The 24,018-nt window shown below is 48.0% G+C and overlaps 1 protein-coding gene across 4 annotated transcripts in view; it reads right to left on the minus strand.

Moving 5' to 3' along the window:
- LOC105182029 (nephrin) overlaps window positions 1-24,018 on the minus strand; it is a 254,625-nt gene that overhangs the window by 225,182 nt on the left and 5,425 nt on the right. For all 4 annotated transcript variants that reach the window (XM_025302282.1, XM_025302281.1, XM_025302284.1 and 1 more), the window contains one exon: window positions 19,118-19,319. In XM_025302282.1, the coding sequence (XP_025158067.1) occupies window positions 19,118-19,235 (118 nt within the window). In that variant the 5' untranslated portion in view covers window positions 19,236-19,319. The remainder of the gene's footprint in view (window positions 1-19,117; window positions 19,320-24,018) is intronic.

The following is a 24,018-nucleotide window of genomic DNA, read 5'->3' on the forward strand; positions in this document are numbered from 1 at the left end:
TTGAATGAAATTTATCATATTTACAAAGCACGTTGGTAATTATGCATAATTATCAATTTATTATATTTACCGTGACATACATAATATAATGTTCATGTGTTTATGTGTGTATAATCATAATGAAAATGTCTCCTGAGTGTTAGACTTTTACCGATGAAATGAAATAAATTATTAGTTTCTTCAATTGCAATAACAAAACATTGATGAGTACAAAATTCATCAAATATATGCGCTTGTCGGAGGATTCACGCGAAAAACCGACGAAACACACTATTCTGAATCAGAAATCAGTCCTCTCTCCCTCTCCCTCTCTCTCTCTCTCTCTCTCGACTTTTTTCAATCCATTTCTCTCCCTGCCCCTCGTTCTCCGGTCGGCTCTCTTCGATCATTTTGGTCGAGTCGTGAATGAAAGCGACGCCGCCGCCGTTGTCTCTTAATGGAATAATAATGCGGCGTTATGGCCGAGTCCGAGACGCGGACCCAACTGGGATTCTCTCGTCCGCCAATTCTTCACAAATACTTGTTTACTCTTCCAATTGCTCTTCTGTTTCTTCGATAAAACGCGTCGCCGGCGCCAGCCGCGCGTCGACCCTCGAGAGGAGCGCGCGCCCGTCTTCCGGCGTTTTCCGGCGTTTGCGGCAATTAACATCGTGCTTTACGACGCTCCAATATCTTTCTCCTTTCTAGCGAACCCGCCGCTGCCGCCGCCGCCGCGCCAGGTCGGTTACCCGTGAGTGCTCGGAAATGGCGTCGTCGTCGTCCTGGGAAATATATCGCGACGCGGTAAGCGAGGGCTTACTCGGCAAAGCGATTTTTCACGCGGTCGATCGAGCAGGCCGTAGCGTAAAATATTGTACATATAGCTATAACGGACCGTTTGGAAAGCGCTCTGCTCGGTTTCTGTTTATTTTACTTACTCCGGCATTCGCGTGACTCTTAAGTCTTAATAGCTCCGGAGGGCGGTCGCTTAAGCGGGGCCAAATCTTTGCTCTTCTTATTTCCGCCCCGTTCGCTCATCCGCTCGCGCTGTCGTCTTAATCTCCGGGTAAATAATGATCGATGTGAGAGAACGCGCGGAATCGGAATTAATCGCGCGGCGGTTACGAGCGGATCTTAACGGAATCAAGCGGACACTTGGTTCCAATGTCGGAGACGTAATTAGCAATCCTAAGCCGAAAGCTAAGTAAATACTTATGCGCATCTAATCCTCGATACCTTGTTCGTTCGCGTGAATTTTACGGGAGATGCTCGGCGGGACGAGACGATCGTATCGACGCAATAATTTGCAAATGTGCGTTCAAGTGATTCTTTTGACTGCTCCGCTTGGGAAAAGGGCTCGGTTCGTTTGCAACGGTTCTTGTAAATAATTACCCATGTTATAACACCACGTTAATATGTTTTTGAAAAGAAACTTGCACAACAAATTCTCCGAAAAAATCTTCTCATTGGTGCTTAATACACTTATAGTTTAATGCGCATCGATGCACCTGCGAGGATAAAAATATCAAATTACGACGCACGGTTTTATTTCATCGACGGGGAGGGGGGGGGGCGCTTCTACTTATTTCATCCGTCCGGTCGATTAATTCGACAGTCGAGTAATTCGTAAGAGTTTTAATTCGTCGAACAGCTCAAAGTTGGCGCGGCGATGCCGCCTCGTCCTCTCCTGACTCGCCGGGGTTCGGTGTCTTTCCGGTTAAAGTTTTACTCCCGACGCGCTTTGTCGTTTCTGCGTGTCAATCGCGCCCCAAAATAAAATGACGATCGGCGCGAAAGAATATCCCGAGTTAAACTCGTCATACGCGCCGGCCGAGGGACGGTGATTTATCCACAGCGGGAACTCGGAATTTACGGGTATACGCCGAATGAAATCGGTTTCGCTTTTTCATGTCATCCCAGACACGGTGCACTAAATACGTCCATCGGATTGAGAGCCCGCTAGCTCAATGCATCTAGTCCATCCGCGAGCGCAGCGGGGCGCGCATCGCGTAAATACGCGCGCGCGCGCGCGCGCGCCTACAATCCGTACATTTAGAGACTTCATTCGGGTAATCGGAAAATATGCTCGGAAAATATCCGTCGGAGACGTCGTATAAATAGGACGTGATAGGACGCGGAACTTGATTATCCCACAGGCTCTTTGTACGCTGCAACACCCGAGTGTGTTATTTTGACGCGTATAAGCTGGAGCTTCCTTTACGCGTATCTTGCCATCTTAAATCACGTCGTTTAACGCGTTAAGTGACGCATCGAGACGCATGAAACGACGCGATTTCAGACGACAAGAAACGCGTGAAGAAAGCTTCATCAGCTTATCAGCGTGTCAAAATAACACACTCGGATTTGCAGTGTAGACGCACGCCTCCTCGGCTATGCCTCACAATGCGCGGTGTACCACCGCATCATCGTGGCTCGGTGATTCCCGAATTAGGATACGCGCAAACTTATGTCAATAAAACGCAAATATTGGGTGATGCAAAATATTGCTCATGTAAACTGAGCTATGGGCAGACTCGACGCAGCAAAAGGATTGCAACACCCCACGCACGACTCTGTACCCTCGGAACGCGCACCGATCTCCGGTATCCGGCGCGGAAGGAATTAATCTCTCGAGAACGAATCCGGCGAGTGAAAACGATATCAATTACAAGACGGTTAAAGAGAATGCGCGAGCGACGAGCGTGCGTTAAAACGGCGGGAATAACCGCGTCGCGTATTTTATTCGTCGTCATATTTCCCCGGCTGCAGCCATATCATATCGCTGACGCGGGATAGTAGACGGAAAATGAGTTTTGCCGAAAAACGAACCGCAGCAACAAAGAAACGTCGTAATTAGCAGTCCGGCTAATTGCATCGAGTGCGCCGTGCCGCGGTGGTGGGAGCGTCGCGGCGAATTATTATGCGAAACGCTCTCGACGTGCGCGGCGAAATAGGACGAATAAACTCGCCCAACGCGCAATTAGTCGGAACCACGAATTTTTCAAAAATACAGCGTACATCGTGTCCAACGCTGTCGCCCGCACAGACTCGCGCGATGTGAACGGGGGCAGGGCGCGGGGACGAATCAGAGTGCAATAATATAATAAAAGTAATAATGTTAATGGACGCATTATTAAAGCGGGTTTATTGCACGAGCGAGCCAGCGTTAGCGGGGGTAAAACGCTATATCGGGGAAACGTTTTGGGATTTCTGTCGCGCGCGGGATCAGCCGGCCGGGATACGCGCGCGATCCCGGCGAAATCCCTTGCAACAAAATCGTAGCCGTAAAGTTGTGGTTATTTTGCCGACGGCTCTCTGGCGCTCGCGAGACGAGTGTTTGACTCTTCGGAAGCGACGACCGTGGGGGTCTCTGGAGAATCGCCGGTCGCGAGGGCGTCGACTCTGATGCTCGATATCTGTTAGCGATCCGTTTCGTTTCCGAATGCATTATGCCGGATTCTAAAACGTCGACGCGAGTTTTCGGCTCGAATTCGGCTCGGTATAGCCGCGTCGCGTCAGGCTGAATCGATACCGAGCTCGCTCGCACACATAAATAGTTAAACCGCGCGGGCGCCGTGACGCCGCTCCTCGGCTTATCGCCGTATCGGCGTATCGCAGATTCTAATCCCGATACGCGACAAATCTATCACCGTTATTAATCGTCGTCACTACACGGCAATATCGTGAGCGTGCCTCCGCGCGTATCTTAATGGTCCGCCACTCGGTGGATCAAACGGCGCGATACCGCGCTACTCGTCGACTGCTACTCCGCGGCTCGCTCGGAGATCGCAAGGACGATGAGGACCTTATCGCGCCCGTCGTCCATTCAACTCGTCCATTTAGCTCCGGGATTTCATTCAAATATAGAATAACCCGGGCGTTACAACGGAGCCAGCCGAGTTCGGCTCTGTGATCTATCTGTCTGATCTATCTGCGCTTGTCAACCATTGGACAAGAATCCGTCGTTCGATGTCGGCCCATCAGCGGCGGCGACTAATTGGACGTCTACGTCGCCAGAGACGCGCGGCCGCGATCGTAAAACTCTCGAATCCCGACTAGAAATTTATCTCATGGTCCTGATCAGGTGAAGCTCATTTGGACATCGGGTCCCAATAAGGTAATACCATCGGCTCCTAGTAAGTCATGTAACGCAGTGTGGATATCAGGACCTTGGTAAGGTTCATAGTCAGATCCTTATTGAGTTACCTTATGGAATCCTTATGAAGTTTCTTTTTTTTTCAAATTATGGCTCCTGATTACTCATCACGGCTATACCGGATGATGACATTGGAAATAAGAAATGACACGCTGAAAATTCTTTCACGTCATTTCCAAATGAAAAGATATTTGCACGAAATAATATTTTAGATCGCTTGAGCATACTTGAAAAATGTTTCGTCACGACCAATAAATTATCGTACAACATAAACACGCACTGAGAATACGCAACATGCACGCCACAGAGTAGGCGACTGAACTGCTTCTCGAGCGTCCTTTGTCTTGTAGGCCCATATATAAACAAATGCAAAACAAGTGAGAGCTGCGGTGCGTACGCCGCTACAGGCAACTCGTCGTTGCGCGTCATACGATAAAAATTGAACTGTCTCTAATTATATGTGGCGCATTATAAAAATATTTCTTTATACTACGTCCAGTACTATTAGAGTTTTACACATACACACACGCGCGCGTACACACACACACACATATTCATATTATATACATATAAAATTAATCACAAATGATTTTTGTTAAAACTTGATGATGTAAATCATATTAGGTACAATGAATAAGATCCCGACAAGGACCTGATCAACTGTACCATATTATATCATGCACTAGGTCGGTATATTAAGGTCCTAATGTGGGCTCAATCATTATAACCTTATAAAGGTCTTCCTTACTCATTTGTCGTCAAGACATTATAAGGACTGACTGACTTACTAAGGATTATCTTTCATTCACCCTATTAGATCCTTATCAATGTTAGGTGAACCTGATCAAAATTTCTAGTCGGGGTGAGATTGCCTGTATTAATGTCAAGGGCCCACGCGAGTTATTGCCGTTGTCACGAATGTGCCGGAAAAGTCCTACTCTTCTTCTGCTTCCCCCCCCTCTCCTTCTCTCTCTCTCTCTTTCTCGCCGCGAATTATTAGGGCGCAATCTATAACACGTGTTCTCGACTCGCACGAAATTCCGAAATACCGACCCGCGATAATACAAAAGCGCCGCGCGAATTTCGAAATCCTCCGTCGCGGTAAAGCGCGAGAATTTCGCGCGGTGAAAGAGTAGTTATGCACTATCTTGCTCTCGCCAGCGAGTGGACCGTGCCGTAATTTACGGAATTATCGCGACATATCCGGGATAACAATCTCCGGTTTCTTTTTTCGCTCGCGGAGCGGACGGAGGCGCGCGAGCGTCCGTTCGTGAAAACGCATCGCGCGTATCCCGGTTCTACGTAGGAAGTTTACTCGAGATAATCGTAATCTCGCCTCGAACTCACGTCGACTCGCGTACACCGTTAAAACTTGGCGCAATTATCCTCTAGGTTCCGGAGAGAGGGTGGGAGAAAGAGAGAGGGATAAAAAGTGAGGAGGGAGAGGGAGAGATGGAGAGAGTCAGGACCTCGCTCGGGTTGTCCGGACAGTGCTCTTTCCTTTTCCGTCGTCCTCTCTGCCGGCAGAAGAAACGGAGAGAGCGGAGAGAAAATTAATAAAAATACCTCGAGGCCCGTAGCCCCGATTAATTAAAACTTCGGACGCCTCGAGGCGATCCATCGGTCGACTTATACTACTTCGTCCCGCCTGGATATATACGCGCGCGCGCGCGCGCAAAGTTTTCCTCGCGAAGGCGAAGGCGTGCCGATCACCTTTGAGACGGATTACGAAGAACTGCGGTCCGAGTTCCGCTGGAAATTCTCTTTACCATCCCCGAACGCGCGCGCGCGCGCGCGGGCGGCTGTGTCGGACGACGTCTCACGAGAAGGTAATTATCGGGAAATATTCGGCGCGAGTGATTCGAATGCGCCCGCGCGAGTGATTTAAATCCGATTTCTTGGGCGAGGGAAGAAGAGATTCGGCGCGGCGCTTAATCGCGTAAATTCCTGTCCCTTGCGTTTCGAACAAACGCGCGGGAGATTGCGCGGTCCAGCCAGAACGCGCGAACGACGAGAGATATTCGTACACACGTCGAGAGTATACGCGTGTAATATATGCAAAAATCTGACGGAATTGAAAAACAGGACAGCCCGATGTGCAACGACAGTGGTCGAGCGAATTTTTGCGCGTCTCGCAATTCCGCGTTAATATTCCCCATCGTGAATGAATAAAGCGGAATGTTATTAGTCGGAATAAAATTCCGCGCGGCTGTGCGCGGTACATTATTTCGCGCAATAGGGGTAATTCTTATTAATAAAATAATTTTAATCACCTCTATGTTGCGCGCACGCCGCGTATTATATACGCGGATATCGCGTCTCCGGGGAAATCCATTTTTCGGCCAAATTTCGGCAAAAGGAACCACTGCGGCGCGCGACCGGTTGACCGAGCTGCATTTTGCGCGCGCGCGCAGCGCATCCGCCGGCAGCGTTTGAGGCGGAACAGCGAAACAGGGGAGGGTATGTGAGTGATGAGAGAGAGAGGGAGAGGAGAGGAGAGAGAGAGAGAGAGAGAGAGAGAGAGAAAGTGCGTATGAGCGAGTGAGTGAGAGATAGAGCGCAACCGGCGGCGCGGCTAACGAGTAGGACGTATCAATTAAAAGCCGGTTGGCGACGGCAGCCGGTTTGGAAAACACAAAGTACGGCGATAGAAAACCGGGAATACTCGGTCGCGTCCGCGGGCGGAACTCGATTAATTACGAGTTAGCCCGTGCCCCTTTGACGACGACGACAGTGCGTCATCGCCCTCGCGCCCGTCATGACGCTCTCGTTCCTTCTCGCCGTTGCCTCCTTCCCGCCTGCTCACCCCGTCTCTGTCTTTCTCTTTCTCTCCGCCCGCGCCGCCTCGCTTTGCACGCGGATCACGGCTCGTAATTCATAAACCGCAGCGCGAGTTGTCGGCATGGGCCGGAACTACTGGAAGCGCTGAAGCGCCGCTGAACAGCGGCCCGGGCGGTGGTTTCGCTGTCCGCGACTGCGGCGGCGGAGAGTGGGAGCGGGGGAGGGGAGGGCGGAGAATAATGGGAATATAAAGAGAATATCGTAGGAATGCGAAGAGGTAGGGCGGAGCGGAGAAGAGGGACGCTCGCGAGAACGATGACACGGCTTTAATGCACAAAGCGCGCGAGAAAAGCGTTTTTTGCAACAAAAAAAAAAAAAAAAGGTGGAAAAAGGAAAAGCATTTTTCACTATCGCTCTTGGCTATCAATCCCTTCGTCAAAATTGAAACTAATGTCCTTTCACATGTACCATTCGAATGCCGTGCTTTTCGGCGGTTCTTCGATTTCAAAGCGCGCGCGCGAGCGAGGTATTTCGACATTTCAATTTTTCATTATATTGTATCTTCCGTTTAAAGGACCGGCGGTGCGCGACATTGTACATAGCAATTAATTCCTGTCACGCTAGGTCCATCAGATACGAGTTTTGAGCTTTGAATATTTGCTCGACACTGGAAGCGATTCCCGAGTTTAACAGCTGCGCCTGGCATTCACCTAATAGTCGAGTTGCATTAAATTGCCGACATAACACGCTACGAACTACGAAACTCAATCATGGTATGGCAAAATTTGTTAAATGGGTCTCGTGTTTTCGGAAGTTCATCGCCATAAATGAATTGCTTATTTCGGAGTAAGAACGACGACGAGGAGGGGGAGGGGGGAGGGGGGGGGAGGGGCGCGCGCGTCTCGGCAAGTTAATTTTACAGTGGAAACCCACGCCGGGCGCTTTCCTTCAACAGCGATAAAAACTTTCAAGCGACGCACAACGTCACTGCACACCGACGACGCTATTAAGAGCGGAAGAATTTCCCTTTTCGTTATATTTTACAGCGCGGTTCGCGCGACATCCGATGTAGCGCGCCACGCGGACACCACATTTTTTCTCTAAATGACGCTATTCCGACATAACAACGAGACGAGAGGAGTAATCGAGCCGAAAATACAACACCGGTGAAAACCAGTGAGAGGAAGGAGAAAGAGAGACGGAGAAGAGAAGAAAAAAGAACGGGAAAGGAAACGAGGGAAAGGGGGAGAGCAGGGAGAGGGAAAAGTAAATTAGGCGGCGCAAACGATGTGCGCGAAATCCAAGGATCCATCTTCCAGTCACGAGCCTCGCTTTCCGACGTCGTTAACATCAACGGCTCGTTAACGAGCTTAGTTTACAGTTGCTAAACGGCGTTTTTCTTAAACGAAGGCGCGACACGGTGGCAAAAAAATGCGCGCGTCGCCGGCGCCGATTTCGCAGGGCGCCGCGCGTCGTTTGTGAGTCCCGACCTCGATAGGTCGCGTCGCGCGACACTCCGCAGAGCGCGGCGCGCGGTGGTCCTCTGCGTTCATCCGTGGCTGGTTAACAAGTTTAGTTTAAACACTCGTTAGAGGCGTCGATTGTCGCCGTTCTGAACAACCCTGCCGCGTTGCCTCGGCGTATAACGGACACACCCTTACACTCGCGCGCGCGCGCACATTGCCAAAGGCCGCCGCTTATGACGGAAACGAGCGGCAAGTGTGTGGCCCGCGACATGGCGAATTTCATTAGACACCACCTCGGTTAGAAAACTAGAGCTGATAACATCACGCGGAAACAGCCTTAAACTTCGTTTTCCGCGATGCCGGCCGGGACGCTCGGCAGTGAATACCGAGTGACTGCGAAAATGTACGTTTCAAGAATTTAAATAAATTATCGCGGCGACGACAAACCCGCCTGCTAATGCGGCTTTCCGCAGAACACGGAGAGTAGTTTAAAGGTGCGCGCGCGCACTCAAGATACTTCAAGGCCCGCGTAACTTTTTCTCGTTCACTACGCAGTGTCAACATCGCAGTGGTAACGCCGGCCGCTCGTCGCGACCGCGTCGTCGTGGGCAGCTTTAACGCGTGAATTAAATTATAACGTCGTGATTAACTCTACGAGGGAAAATTTTCTTCGAGTGCTAATGGAAGAATTTGTCGTGAGACGGGTGAGTGAGTCAGCGAGTTGATTTTTCGGACAAAGAGAAAGAGAAAGAAAAATTATATCTGATGTAACGTGAGAGATATATGTTATATTAAATATTTTGTTCAATATGACATGTAAAATGCCTATATAAATTATAAAAGAAGAAAAATATGTATAAGAAATATATGTATCTTGTTGTTTTATATTTTTATAGAATGAAACGCGAGGAGAGGAGAGCTCATATTGTACAAATACGAGCTCTCCTCTCCTTATTGATATATGTGTGTGTGTGTGTGTATATATATATATGAAAAATGACAAAAGCCTTACTTCTCGGATCGCACAAGTACTTGCAGCTCTACTGTTTTCCCCGTTACGAGAAATATAGCGTCGGCGGAAAATGTTGAAGCTAGCAGACTCGGGGTTATGTCGATGGCAGGACGAGGAGTTTAATTTATTATTGGAGCGATAGGGCCAGATCGGCGCGTAACTTTTTTTCGCGGCGAAGCCCTCGGGTATCAATGTTAAATTGGCCGTAACCTTCCGGATTAAATTGGTACCGCTTTTTTGCGAAGCCACCGCGAATATAGGCGGTGGGTAAGCCGAGAGCCGCCTTTTTACGCGGCAGTTCTGGCCGATCCGCCATTCAAGTAGAAAAGTTTAATCTCCTACGCAAATGTATCGAGCGAGCGAGCGAGCGAGCGAGCAAGGAGAACGCGCGCGGAATCGCTGACGAAGTTGCAAGCTCGAGGACCGCCGCGCCGCCAGTATCGATAAGTGATACCGCCCGTGAGTGCTTTCGCGAAAATTTCAATTAATGAAATTTACTTCAATTTTCCCGCTACTTTTTTTTAATCTCGCGCGAAATCCCAATCTCCGCTGCATTCGCACGGAAACAGATATGCGGCATTGCCGAAAATAGAACGAGAAATATTCTAAGAGAACCGCCCCACCCCCCACCCCACCCTACTCACCGGTCTGTAACTCCTCCCGCTGCCGAAAAGTCGACACGATTTCGTTCAAACAAAATTCCGGCACGTTCAATATAATTTCCTAACGTTTACATCTGTCGCACGGGACAAACGTCTTAGAGAGATATCAACTAATGATCAACTAATGATTGAGATATTAATCATTAAAACGGTGACTAGGATATTTAACTGTAGACTGTTAATTGTACGCGTGCAAAAGTACTAAGCTCTTCGTTAAAATCCGTAGCAATCCTGTGACGATAAAGCCGGTGTGCCGGCTGCACCGATCTCTATGTAAAGATCATTTCACTATTAACAATAAGGATTCTGACGGACGTTATAGACTTTCGCAGCTATTCATGACGAGCACAAAGCAACGGCAAATACAAATTAATATTATCGTAGCCGATAATTATTTGTGCCCGACAAATCGATAACACCGTGGAACCGTATACTAATGGTGAAATTAGCAGTATCATTAACGAAGCGAGCGTATATGTCGCGCGCATCCGCCATTCGTCTCATTATGCTAACGAACTTGCAATCGATGCATCGGCCATCGAGTGATTTTTTTTCCGGCCTTTTTCTCGTTCGATTATCCCCCACGCGAAGCTACAAGGTTTAATTAAATCCATGCGCACGGGCGCGATGCGAGAGGTGTTGCCTGCGCGACTGCAACTGCTGACAAAGTTGCGACAGCCGGGACGACTATCAACGATGACGGTGTCGTCGTTATCGTCGTCGACGAGCCGAAACTTGCCGAACAACAGACAGCGAGCTGCGCGAGAAAGAAACTTAGCCCGCCGAATGGTTAAGCGGATCGATCGGCCGGGTGAGGGGGCGAGCCGGGAAATTGCCGCCATTAATCCCGGCGCCTTTAATTAGGAGCGAGCGTGACAAACGTCGGAAATTTTTATCTAAATCGAGCCCGCTCTAACGCGACCCCGTGGGGACAATTTTTTCGCCGTAGTCCGCGCTCGGACCCTTTTCTCGCCACGAGGCGGCGACCACTTAAAGGGCCATGCATTTATCGCGAGGGCCCCTGTCGTCTCGCCCTAAATTGCGGCACGCGGACGTGGATGAACCGCCCTTTTATTATGCGTCTCTCTTCATCCCCCTCGCTTCTTCTCAATTCCATGTTCGCTGATACTTACTTAGACCGGCGCGAGATTTCCTCGTCCGATGCTCCGGCGATTGCGCTGAATGAGCCGGAGTGATTCGCGAATATTATACACGCCTCGATGTGATTTCAAACGTTCCTCTGTAATCAGCGATAAGAGGATTTTCCCGAGAACAAAAACATTAAAATCCCCACGCCCGAGTTACTTCTTTTTTCCAACCGAAAATGAAAATAAAAGGAATAATTTAATGGTCCCGCGGATTACAAAGAAGAAAAAAGAAAGTAATATATGAAATGTGAAAATACAAATAGAGAAGTGTTTCAATTGCGCGCGTTCAAGATATGATACTTTTTTACACGCCATCGCGCAAGATACGCCGCATTGTTGAATATCGATCGTGGAAACGACAGTACAATGCATCGTATTTGCATCGGTGGGTTCGCAAAAACAGTACGGTTAATTTCAATTGTTCTCCATTCAAATCCTATCGAAGCCATGACAAAAAGTAGCACGGTCGTTTACAAACGAACGCGAACGGACGTGGTAAAAAGCGATCTCGGATTAAAATTAACGCCGAGAGAACGCGAACGATCGTAAAAAGGATCTTGATAAATATCGGAGTCCCGCGAGTATAATAACTATATCATCGGACATTCTCATTAATGCGACGTTCGAAATTTCCCAAGTAATTGTCAACATATTATTTTCATCGCAAAGAAAGGCGAAGCATTGATTCCTAGGTAAATATTATAGGAAAAGATATTGCGGCATTGCCGGAAATGAAACGAGAAATATTCTCTTCTGTTCAGCTTCGGTTCAAATAAAAATCCCTGCTCCCTCCGCAGTAGCGCGCATCCAATATAATTTTCTAATATTTACGGTTGACATAATATTTACGGTCGGACATTAACGATTAATTGAACTTTTCGCGAAAGCATCATGTGAACCATCGCTTTCATCCGTTGGACTTCACGAAGGCGTCCTTTATTTTTTAGTTAGCTCTTTTGTGTCAGCGCCATGGTAGAAACTTCTTTCTCAACCGCACTTTATATAAGAAGCTGAAAAAGCGAAATTTCATTAAAACGATGATAGTCGTCAAGATCGCGCTTTACCGATAACCAGGCTGCCGCGCAATACGGCGGCTACGTGTGCTAGCGGGCGTAGTTTGATTACGCGCTTACACCGTAAAAAATATTGCAAGTTCCTACCGAAAGTAAGGTATATTCCGTCGAGAAGAATGTTTGAGGCTTCGCCTTTTTAGCCGCATATTCTCTCTCGAGAGTTAAATTCGATTTCGTCTAGAGAGGAATATTCGCGATTAATCGTATAAGCGCACCAAAAGCGCGTCCGCCATCCGCCTTCATCCTTTATCACGGGTAAAACCCAGGCTTGAGAAAGTTACTTTGTAAAGGTAACTCGTTACCGTCAGCGTTGCTTAAAAAGTGAGAGGTCCCAACCGTTATTTCTTCATTCCTTGGGGCTGATTTTTCAGGTGCTTTTTTACGGAATCCTTGCGTTATTGCTGTGTCACGGAGAAACGTGTTACCTTCCAACGGAGGTGGGGCCATTGAGCGCAAATTCACGTGGAAACTCGTTCGCTCGCTCGCTCGCTCGCGCGCGAGAACGCCTTCCGGCTTTCCAGACTAGAAATTTTGATCAGGTTCATCTAACATTGATAAGGACCTAATAGGCTGAATAAAAGGTAATCCTACGTGAGTAAGTCAGTCCTTATAATGTCCTAACGACAAATGAGTAAGGAAGACCTTTATAAGGTTATAATGATTGGGTCCACATTAGGACTTTAATGTACCAATCTAGTGTATGATATAATATGGTTCAGTTGATCAGATCCTTGTCGGGATCTTATTCATTGTACCTAATATGATTTGCATTATCAAGTTTTAACAAAAGCCATTTGTAATTAATTTTATATGTATATAATATGAATATGTATGTGTATGTGCGCGCGCGCGCGTGTGTGTATGTGTAAAACTTTAATAGTACTGGACGTAGTATAAAAAAATATTATTATAATGCGCCACATATAATTGGAGACAGTTCAATTTTTATCGTATGACGCGCAACGACCAGTTGCCTGTAGCGGCGTACGCAGCGCAGCTCTCACTTGTTTTGCATTTGTTTATATATGGGCCTACAAGACAAAGGACGCTCGAGAAGCAGTTCAGTCGCCTACTCTGTGGCATGTTGCGTATTCTCAGTGCGTGTTTATGTTGTACGATAATTTATTGGTCGTGACGAAATATTTTTCAAATATGCTCAAGCGATCTAAAATATTATTTCGTGCAAATATCTTTTTATTTGGAAATGACGTGAAAGAATTTTCAGCGTGCCATTTCTTTCCAATGTCATCATCCAATATAGCCGTGGCGAGTAATCAGGAACCATAATTTGAAAAAAAGAACGTAATAAGGATTCCATAAGGTAATTCAATAAGGATCTGACTATGAACCTTATCAAGGTCCTGATATCCACGCTGTGTTACATGCTTTACTAGGACCCGATACCTTATTGCCTTATTGGGCCCTGATGTCCAAATGAGGTTAACCTGATCAGGACCATGGGATAAATTTCTAGCTTTTCGCTCCAATATCTCAGCATTCTTCCGCCATCGGGGTACGCTCAATCGCCGCGGAAACGTAAAAACATAAAGAGAGTAAGTCGCATCGCGATGTGAGTTAGTTCGATCTTCGCCAGATGCACAAAGTATGCGGGAGTTAATAAAGCGGGCGAGTTCTCCGGGAGGCTTCGCGCAATACCGGCAGCCGGTATATCCCGATCCGGAGGACTTAAGTCCCGGCCTTCCGAAAGCATCGCGTCCTTTTGTTCGTAAAGAGCGGAACCCAATAACCGTGAAAGGAGATTAAGCTTAACAAAGTGTCCTCGAGTTTACCAAAGCAACGAGTTAAGCGGAATCCCCAACTCGTTGTCGAGGCTACCCAAGACGAGACTTGGGCAAACTCGCGAACTCGTTAACGAGTGAGAGAGGCCAGTTGACCGCAGCGACCTCGATTTGCAAACCGAACAACGCGACGCATTTTTGCGACTCCGGAGCCGAGCTCTTAATCGAATAAGTTCTGCGTCCAAGAGCCGAACTATGAAGTCTCTCTCTCCCTCTCTCTCTCTCTCTCTCTCTCTCGCTCTCTCGTGTCCGCGCGTCGCCCTGTTGTGTTAGAAAATTCATCAGCTCCTAGAGCCGAGATCCCTCGTCCTCTTCCTCGGTTTTGCGTTTAAATATGGACGTAGAATCGTAGAAAAAATTCAAGGTGTCACGTAGTGGCGAGTAGTTTTTAAGTTACGGGCGACGTGTCTCCCGGCATCATCGCAAAGTACCATTGTGAAAGGGACAAGGGGACTTGAGCGATGCGACGCCACCGTCCGCGAACTTTTTAACGAGTCAGGGTCTCACGCGTTGCGGTTTCAATCCTAAAAATCGCTGAGCTCTTCGCGGAAACTCCGGGTATATATGTATATATGTGTGTGTGTGTGTGTGTGTGTGTGTGTGTGTGTGTGTGTATGTGAGTGGACGGGTGAGTAGGTGGATGGGTGGGTGAGTGGGTGGGTGTGTGTCGGAGCCTCGTCAACGAGATTACCGTTAACCCGAAAGTTCGCCGAGCTAGCCTCGAGGAGTTGTTTCGCCCGAAACTCGCCCCTTGTTGGCGAAGGTAACTCCTGTGGGCTCCGCTAGGCAACGAGGTTACCGTTAACCCTGTAGTTAACCGACGAGCTAAACCGATTCCGGTCGCAATCCTCTTTTCGCCGGCTCACCGCAGCGCAGCGGAAGACCGCGACGAGCCTATCGGTTCATATTTCATATAATATCGACGCACTTGGGCCGCTCCGCTATTACGTTACCAATACATGCAGATATCTTTGAAAACTTGCTACTTTGGCCGCGTATTGTGGGAATTTCCTCCGCGGTGACGTACTCGGCAGGAGGGGTGGCATCGTGTAAAGCGTACGTGCGACATGAGGCCGGAATGTGAATCGACCTGTTCTCTCTCTCTCTCTCTCTCTCTCTCTCTCTCTCTCTCGTCGTTACTGACCTGCACCACGCGACGTTGTACAAACAGAGAGCACGTAATGCCTGTAGCGGAGCAAACACTTTCCCAAGAATGTACAAAATTTACCGAACTTGCTAGCGCAAAGTTCCCCGCGAGATAACGGAGCGAATAAATAACAGCTCGGAGCTGCGAAGGAGAAAGAGAGCAGCGCGGAGGGAAAGAAGCGGAGAGATATCCAACTTGGATTTAGTTCAACTGTGATATACCTATCATGATCGAAGTATAACAGTGCGGAGTCTAGGGATTCTATGCTGTCGCTACATTTTTTAACACTTCGACGCGTGCTTCTTTATCTCCCACTTTATCTCCGAGTTCGGTCTAACGACAGATGGGAAGGACAGACGGAGAGAACGATGATTTCTCCATCGACTCGCAAATCGATCCGACGAATGCACGTGACGTAACCCGAGCAGAGCATCGTCCCATGGCCGTATTAAAAGCCCACTTCGGTTTCCAAATTTCAAACAGGGCTCGGATAACTTTATCGGATCCGGCACGTAATAAGGAGTGAGACGCACTGCTGCATAACGCCCTGATAAAATTGCCTGAAATCGAGAAACCTGATGAAATGTCCATCAGGATCAAATCAGGCGTCCAAATAATGACGTCATCGCTGGTCAGGGTATAATCCGGAAAATATTGCAAGACAATTGCCACATTCCGGCCGGATAAGGACCACTCATAATGCCTTCTTATGGGTTGCCTACCCGAGCAGAACATCGTCCCACGGCCGTATTGAAATCCAGTCCGGTTTCCAAATTTCAAATAAGGCCCGGATAACTTTATCGGATCCGGCACGTAATAAGGAGTGAAACGCACTGCTGCATAAAATTGCCCTGATAAAATTGCCTGAGATCGAGAAACCTGATGAAATGTCCATCGGGACCAAAACAGGCGTCGAAATAATGACGTCATCGCTGCTCAGGGTATAATCCGGAAAATATTGCGAGACAATTGCAAGACATTCCGACCGGATAAGGATCACTCGAAATGCCTTCTTATGGCTTACCTAGTCATACCATATCAGACATAAAAATTGCCTTATTTGATTTCCGCTCGGGAAGCTCCGGGTGAGACGAAATCGCCAAAGCTCGCGAACGCTATAATAATCGAGCCTCAGGCTCGATTGTTACACAAACGACGAGTAATGTGCGTCGGTCGGCATGTCAGCCGTTAAGAATCACGCGCGAGATGAATGATCCCGGAAGAAAGATTACTCGAAATTATCTAGTCTTTGACTCCCTCGTACGGATGATCACGCGCGAAATTTGTCCCGAGCAGCTGATGCTTTTATCATAAAAGGGATTTTTCTCCCGGCGAAATACTCGGCAAAAGAGAGGGGGAGGGGAAGAAACGCCACGCGCCACATGTACCGTTGCGTGAAACACGTTCCCGGTTGCACATCCGCACATCTCGCGCGTGCATCTGCGTCGAGGAAGATCTTACCGCGTCGAAAGACATGACAGCTCATCCGGTCAGTTTTCAGACGTAGGGACCAAGGGAAAAAGTATATGTGGAGAAGATAGGAAAGAGATAGAGAAAAGAGAGAGAGAGAGAGAGAGGGGGGAGGGGAGGGGGAAAGAGAGAGAGAGAGAGAGACAGTACCAATTTCCATATTATAATTAATTTCTCACTTAGCTGGGGCGAGGAGGGGGCGACGCACCGCATTAATTATATGTCCCCGGCCGACGCTCGAGCTATTCATACATATCTAATTAACTCGGCCTCGCGCGAGAACTTATAAAGTGCGCCGGAGCTTTGCCCGTGCGAGCTTCCAGCCACGGCTAGTCGCCGACACGCGAGGCCTCATAACTCGTTTGATATCGCTTTCATCCCGGCTAATTATTTTATGAACTTCAGCGGAGGAACTTTAGGATCTCTTCGAGTTGAAAGAGCTTAGCCGGTTAAATAATCGCCTCGCACGTAAGTCGACGAGCAGGGCTCAGTGGAGTCACCACCGACGCCGGCATTTGCCGCGGCGACACTTTGAGTCCGAACTGACTTCGGCGGCGCGGCGAAAGCAAACTGATTCGCTTCCGCGACTCGCCGTCGAGAGAACACCGGCGATGCCGGTGTTTGTTCTCGCTGGCTGTTCGTGTTTCCCCATCGAGGGGGAATGAGCGATGATTATCGCAATTCACACGAACACACAAGAGCGGTGCGCTTTGTTTCCTTTTTTTTTTTTTTACGGCCGCAACATTAATTCATCGCGGCGCAGAATCGTCCCCTCGCCCCGCCCTAGTATAAGTATTACACAAAACCCGACCGGGCGGCGGCTGAAAAATGCGCCATCCTGCTTTCATCGGAGCAAAGACACGCTCGGAGGCAGTAAACGAAAAATGTAAATCGAGTCGGATAACGAGATCGATATAAAAGATCGGCCGATAACGTCAATTAAGAAAAAAGGAGAAGAGAGAGAGAGAGAGGGAGGGAGAAAGCAGCCGCGGTGCATTGTAAAAATTCATGTGACTCAGGCCGAATTGATAGTCCACGTGCTGGCATGATCGCGCTGCATAAAACGAGAGACGGAAAGTTACCCCCTTGAAGATGAGGGGGAGGAGAAGCAGGAGGAGGAGGAGGAGGAGGAGGAGATGGCCGCGCGATCACACGATCGTCAAACTTCTCGGCAGGGAACTTCGCGAGGGAGTGAAGCATAGAGATTTAAAGCGACCGGCGCGCGGCGCGGGGTCGCGCGATCTTCGCAACTTTCGCCGTCGATTCTCGCTGCGGGCCGGCTAGTAATTGCGATCTCGATATGTTTCGAGGAACTTCGCCGTCGAAGTTGGCGCAGATCGACTCTTTCGCCTCCCTCTCTTCGCTCTCCTCTTCTCCCGCCCTTCCTCCCCCCCGCCCGCATTTTCTTTCACTAGCTCTTCGAACGTTAATCTTGATATCCGTTTTGCCGGAGAACGGCGCGCAAATAAATTCGGGAAAAAGTTCTCGCACGCCCGCCCGCGCGCGCGGACGTACGCGCCAGCGCGAGCGGGCACGGCAATTTGCACGAGTAGTTTGCTCTCGCCATTTCGCCATCGCGCGGATGCTCTCGCTTTCTCCCTCGCGTTCTATCTCTCTCTCTCTCTCTCTCAGCGCGTCGGCCGGTTTGCACAACACAACACCGGCAAAAGCGAGCATCCTCGCATCGGGGCACGTTCCCTCGGTCATTTTAACAAATTGTTTCTCTTGGCACACTCCGCCGTGGCGTACACGCGCGCACTTGCGCACGTACGTGTACGTGTGCGCGTGCATGTATATTTACGTACAGCATGTGCGCGGGAGAGACGCGGGAGCATTACGTTCGTGTAGCGCACCGGATGAATCGGAAGTGTGCGCGCATTCGCGTTCCCCAACGGACCGGAGATGTTTGAATTTCTCCACGATCGGCTTGTCGCTCGATTTTATGGATTCACGTGTGCTCGAATATTAGATCGTTGCGCGCGCTTTTTTCAGCGGTATTCGCGCACTCGCGCGCCGAAAGCCTGTTTACGCATGCAGTTAAGCCGAGTTTCGGGCCAATAACGAGACTAGTCGGTAGACTCGCGTAAGTCAATAATAATATCCGCCATCACTCGGCCATCGTAAAAAGAAAAAAGAGAGAGAGAGAGAGAGACTGAAAGAGAATGGGCGAGGAGATTTTGGAAATTGTGAATTTACGCGTATCGCACCGGCTACGCGTGTCTTTAATAATTGCTTCGCACGCGACTAAGGCGAGCGCAAGCACAGCGAGTTATCTGGGTTAGATTTCTTGGTTTCTCTCTCTTCTTCTCTTGCTGATGCGAATTCTACAAAATATATGGAATATATTCCTTTCGAGTTACGTGAGGTAAACGTCGCGAGTTTCCCTCTATTGTTTCACGGAATATGTGTGTTTGTTGTACTCACTCGGGTGGTCGGGTTCGTCGCTGTTTGCATCGTCGTTGAAGGAAGTGGTCCCTTTCAACTGTGCATTGGCGAGCGTCGATACCTCGATACAAGTCACCACTATCAATATCCACAGCATACTGGCGAACGTCTCTTCACCCTCGAATTTCACCCTCGCAGCATCCTAACGTGGCTCGCGTCTTGCACGATCCTCGGCGACGTCCTGTCAAGAAGCAAAATGAATTTTTATTTATGAATTTTTATTAATGAAGGAGAGAGAGAGAGAGAGAGAGAGAGAGAGAGAGAGAGAAAGAGAGAGAGAGAGAGAGAGAGAGAGAGAGAGACATAAAGACAGACACTGTGGGCGGGATAAAGTGAAAGAGAATTTATAAATATATCCCAAATTCCCCGCGCATTTACGTTCGCAATTCGAGCATCCTCGCGCGACGCGAAACTTTGGATTTCTCTAATTCCGGCGGAAAGGAGAGGAAAAAGCGACTCGGGTCGCTGTTTCCCCCGACAGTTCAAATAAGACAGCGGCTAATGTAGATGGACTTCGTGACGGCGAAAATTTCGCAGCGGCGATGGAGCTTCGCGCATTCGCTCGCGGACGCTCCATTCTCATCGTTCCGAGCGAAATTTCGCGCGGAGATATCATCGACACATGCAGCTGACATTGAACACGAGCAGCCGCACGTTTGATAACGCGTCACGCGTTTATTGTTAATTTCGCCGCCGTTTTCGGCGCGCAAGCGCCCGCGTCGCGCCGAAATTGGATTAATAACGAGCGACGGTTGATCAGCGATGGAATGATGTAGAGTCGGACCAAGGTCGATTGATCATTCGGAACAACGAGCGCGACGCGCATCAAAAACGCGCGCGCGGCGTGACGCCGGGCTTTTCTCTCCTATCTGTGGAAACTCACAATGGACGAGAGATTGCCCGCACAGATACGATTCGATAACCCCCCCCCTCCGCCGACTCTTCCGCCAATCCTTCGACTAATAAAATCCTTTTTACCGGACCGACCGAAACTCTAACTGACGAGTTTATTTGGAAAGGAGAGTACGACACGACGCGTCGACACTGACGGCCGAAGGGAAGGAAATAAAGCGGAATATCCCGCAAGATCAGAGAGAAACAACAACAAGCAGTCGCAAACAAATTTAATATTCTTCCTCGGCAAGCATTTTTAGCAAATTCGAAGTGAAGTCGAGGAGCAAGTTCAAACAGTCGCGTGAATTCGCTTAACCGCGAAATCGCGCGCTTCGCTTCCCCGTCGGCTTCCCCGCGTGCTTGAGGACCGCTTTGTAATTTTTCGTACTTCGGAATTGCACGACTGCGGAATTGCGGAGTGCAGAAAGCTTAGGAACGTTCTATTCCATCCACGCGTTATTCTCTCCAACAGTCCGATCAGCAAAGAAATACGCCACGCCGTTCCGCGGAACAACGATTGAGATTTTCGTGAGGATTCGTGCGGATGAAGAACGGAGAGCCGCGATATAAGCGTCGGCGAGCGCGAAATTGATCGCGGTATGTTGGCCGATTATAACGGGAAAGCGCGCGTGCGCGCGCGCGCGCACTTCCGCTGCCCGATGGATTTCGCGCGTCGTCGAACGCGAAGATCGCGAATACACAAAAATAATGATCGCGCGGGAAGAAAAATGCCCGGGTTCCCCCGGAGTTCCGTGCGGAGTGACGCGCGCCGTGGGAAATCTAGGAAACGCGGCAGGTGAATGGTATCCTTTGTGCAAGGACAATGCAGCTCATTCGTGCGGGGCCTTGTAAACTTCGTAGACTGCAGGTTTATCGAGGCAACGTTTTCGCCGCTCTGATTACCACGTCGCTCTTATTCGACAGCCATTAGCTACTCGTAAATCATTCTGCGTCGCGAGATAAATCGAATGTGCAAACGCGAGTTTGTGTCGTGTCGGCGGGAAACCGCATGGATGTATCCTGACCGAGACGAGAAAATCGCGAGAAAAAGGATACGATACAGGCGGTCGTCCTGTCGCGTGACGCGTTACAAACGAGTGCTTCCTCCTGCTGTTTTCTCCATTTCGCCGTGGGGCTCCGAAGGATACTCCTCGTCTAGTCCTTATTTTTCATTTCAATGAGTCGTGTATTAATCAGATGACTCGCTTAATTGCAGACGGAGCATGTGCGATGAGCGAACATTAAAATAACTCTCCGGATCCTTCATCGGTCTTCCGAGTCGGGCAACGCAATTCGCAGGATGAATGTAGGAGAAAATTTCGACTCAGGTATATACAGGGTGCTAAATTACAAACGTAACAGGTAAAAAATCTCGAAAACTATGAAAGATATTGAAAAACACGTGTTCCACGATTTCGAAGGAGAAAGAGAATGGCATTATCAGTTTTTTATTTGGAGGGCATTTTCGAGGTCAGTTGAACGTCAACTTGATTTCTTAAAATAGAAAGCCCAATTTTTTATTATATCTTCTTTTTCTACCAATTAATTTTAACAACTTTTATCTGAAACTTTTTTTATTATTCGTCGAAAGAAAAAATAGTATTAGGCTTTTTTACTTTATTTACTATCAAGAATATATTACTATAATAGTGCTCCAACTTTTGTTAACTTATCGACCTTTGAAAATTTCAAAATTATTATATTAAGTTAATTATTAAAGTAAGTTGAATGTTGAAAAAGTTACCAAGTTTTCCTTAAATATTACAAAAAATATTAGGTAAATAAAAAAATGTTTCAGACAAAAGTTGTTAAAATTAATCGGTAGAAATAGAAGATATAATAAGAAATTGGACTTTCTACTTTAAGAAATCAAGTTGACGTTCAACTGACCTCGAAAATATCCTCCAAATAAAAAACTGATAATCCCATTCTCTTTCCCCTTCGTCGAAATCATGGAACACGTGTTTTAGCCTTTTTTTTAATATCTTTCATAGTTTTCGAGATTTTTTACTTGTTACGTTTGAAATTTAGCACCCCGTATATGTATACATAGACACCATTTACTGATGCGAGCTGTTGCAACTAGGATGTATGACCGGAGGGATTCGTTACAGGATACTTCTCTTTATAAGAAATAATTCCATGAAAAGGCGGATACATAAGAGACACATTATGTAGGTTCCTTAATATACGAGTATATAACATAACGTCTCTTACGCGCGAGCCATGGCTTTAACTTCAAGGATAAGGGCGATTAGCTGAGAGCCGGGAGTTTTTTGATTATTTTTGTATGTTGTGAGAAAAAAATCAGCTGAAAAGGAATGGCAAAGTGTGTTACTAACTAAGAGGAAACTCTCTGCACTATCAGCTGTATATTCTTTTATGACATTTTACTCATTTCCGGATATCTCCTGCGATACTACGATAGAAGACGATTCGAGGCGAGTCGCGCCTCGAGTCGTCTCCTCCGGGCAATTCGCAGATTCGTGTAAAGTCGCAAAAGTTAATAACGAAGCGATTAATAGCATTTCCGCAAGAATCGAATTATTGCAAATTGACCGGATACGGATGGGAAGGCGAAGAAAGATGAAAAAAGCAAAATTGAATTATATACGGTTGGTTTAGCCGAAGAGCGTTGCCGATCGCCAGATTTAATCGAAGATTCTCCTCGACTCGCTCTCTCCCCGATTCTTATCCACTTTATCTGATTTTTTGCCCCTTCATCGTCTCCAAGGGTGGATCACGTTCGCGCTTCCGGTCATTCCCGACGAGTTGTAAAGCGAGCGGCAACCTTCCCCTCGAAGGGCGAGACGCGAATCGATGTTTTAGCTCGAACGAACGAACGAACGCGTCACTTCCTCCCGGTGAGTCTTGCGAGCGCAAGTGACGTCTTCGCGAAGAGAATACGAGAAGGATAATACAGACTGAAGTCGTATTACATCTAACGAGGGATGCCGGAGATAAGAGAGAACGAGATCTGCATCCCTCGCGGCTGGATTTTCGGTTACGACGGTTAGTTAAGCAGTCCGATAAGATTTTAGTGCAGTCGCTCCAACGATAGACAGCGAAATAATTGCTTCTCCAGCCGATCGTATTACGCGTAGCGAACTCGCAGGTGTATTATTTTTCCTTGGTTTCAGACAAAATATTTTTCATTATCTCGATAATGAATATCGATGAGAAGACGTTCTCTTTCCCCTTTTCTCTCTCTCTCTCTCTCTCTCTCTCTCTCTCTCTCTCTCTCTCACTTTATGGCCTCTCCTTTTGTCTTTCGATTATTTTTCTGAATCGCTTTACTTATATTTCGCGGATAATTAATTCCCAGGAGAATTTTTCATATCTTCTCAACGACGAAAGATCATCGCCGATAAAATATACATGGCTTTGCGGCGATATAATCAGCGACGCGATTATCTCTATCGCGATAATTTCATCGGTTCAACGAAACGCGTCTCGAGCTGGCTCTCGCTCGTCGTCCGCTCGATTAAGTCTCGCTTGTCTCGCGAAATTTCAATGCGGTATTTTTAATACGCGGGCTTATTTCGTTTCTCGAGATACCATTGATAAAACAGGGCTCTCGATGCGCCCCGGGTAATAATTGAAATTCCTTTCATCTCGAGCTCGACCCCGGCATGCTTTATCTCTCGTATTTTTACGCCTCGAGCAAAACGAACTTCCTGCTTCCGGTCGAAGGAGCAGAAAATGCGACAGCGAACACCCGCAGGCCAGAGCAAATGTATGAATCTCGATGGCTCGAAGGGCGTGTCTGTTTCGCCTCGATAGTTTCCGCGAGACCAATCGTGCAACAAACGACCGGCGAAATCCTTGAAAATAATCCTTCCGTCCCCGTCCGCGACGTTATATATACATATTTCGCGGTGAGAAGAGTCAAGGATTCGTTTCGACACTCGATCAAAAGGCGACCTGAGACGCTCGTGAGATGTCATCCGTTTCGTTTTCGTTACCGCCCGCGCCGCTGCGATTAC

The sequence above is a fragment of the Harpegnathos saltator genome, unplaced genomic scaffold (genome assembly GCF_003227715.2).
Source record: "Harpegnathos saltator strain DR-91 unplaced genomic scaffold, Hsal_v8.6 scaffold485, whole genome shotgun sequence".
NCBI classification, from domain to species: Eukaryota; Metazoa; Arthropoda; class Insecta; order Hymenoptera; family Formicidae; genus Harpegnathos; species Harpegnathos saltator.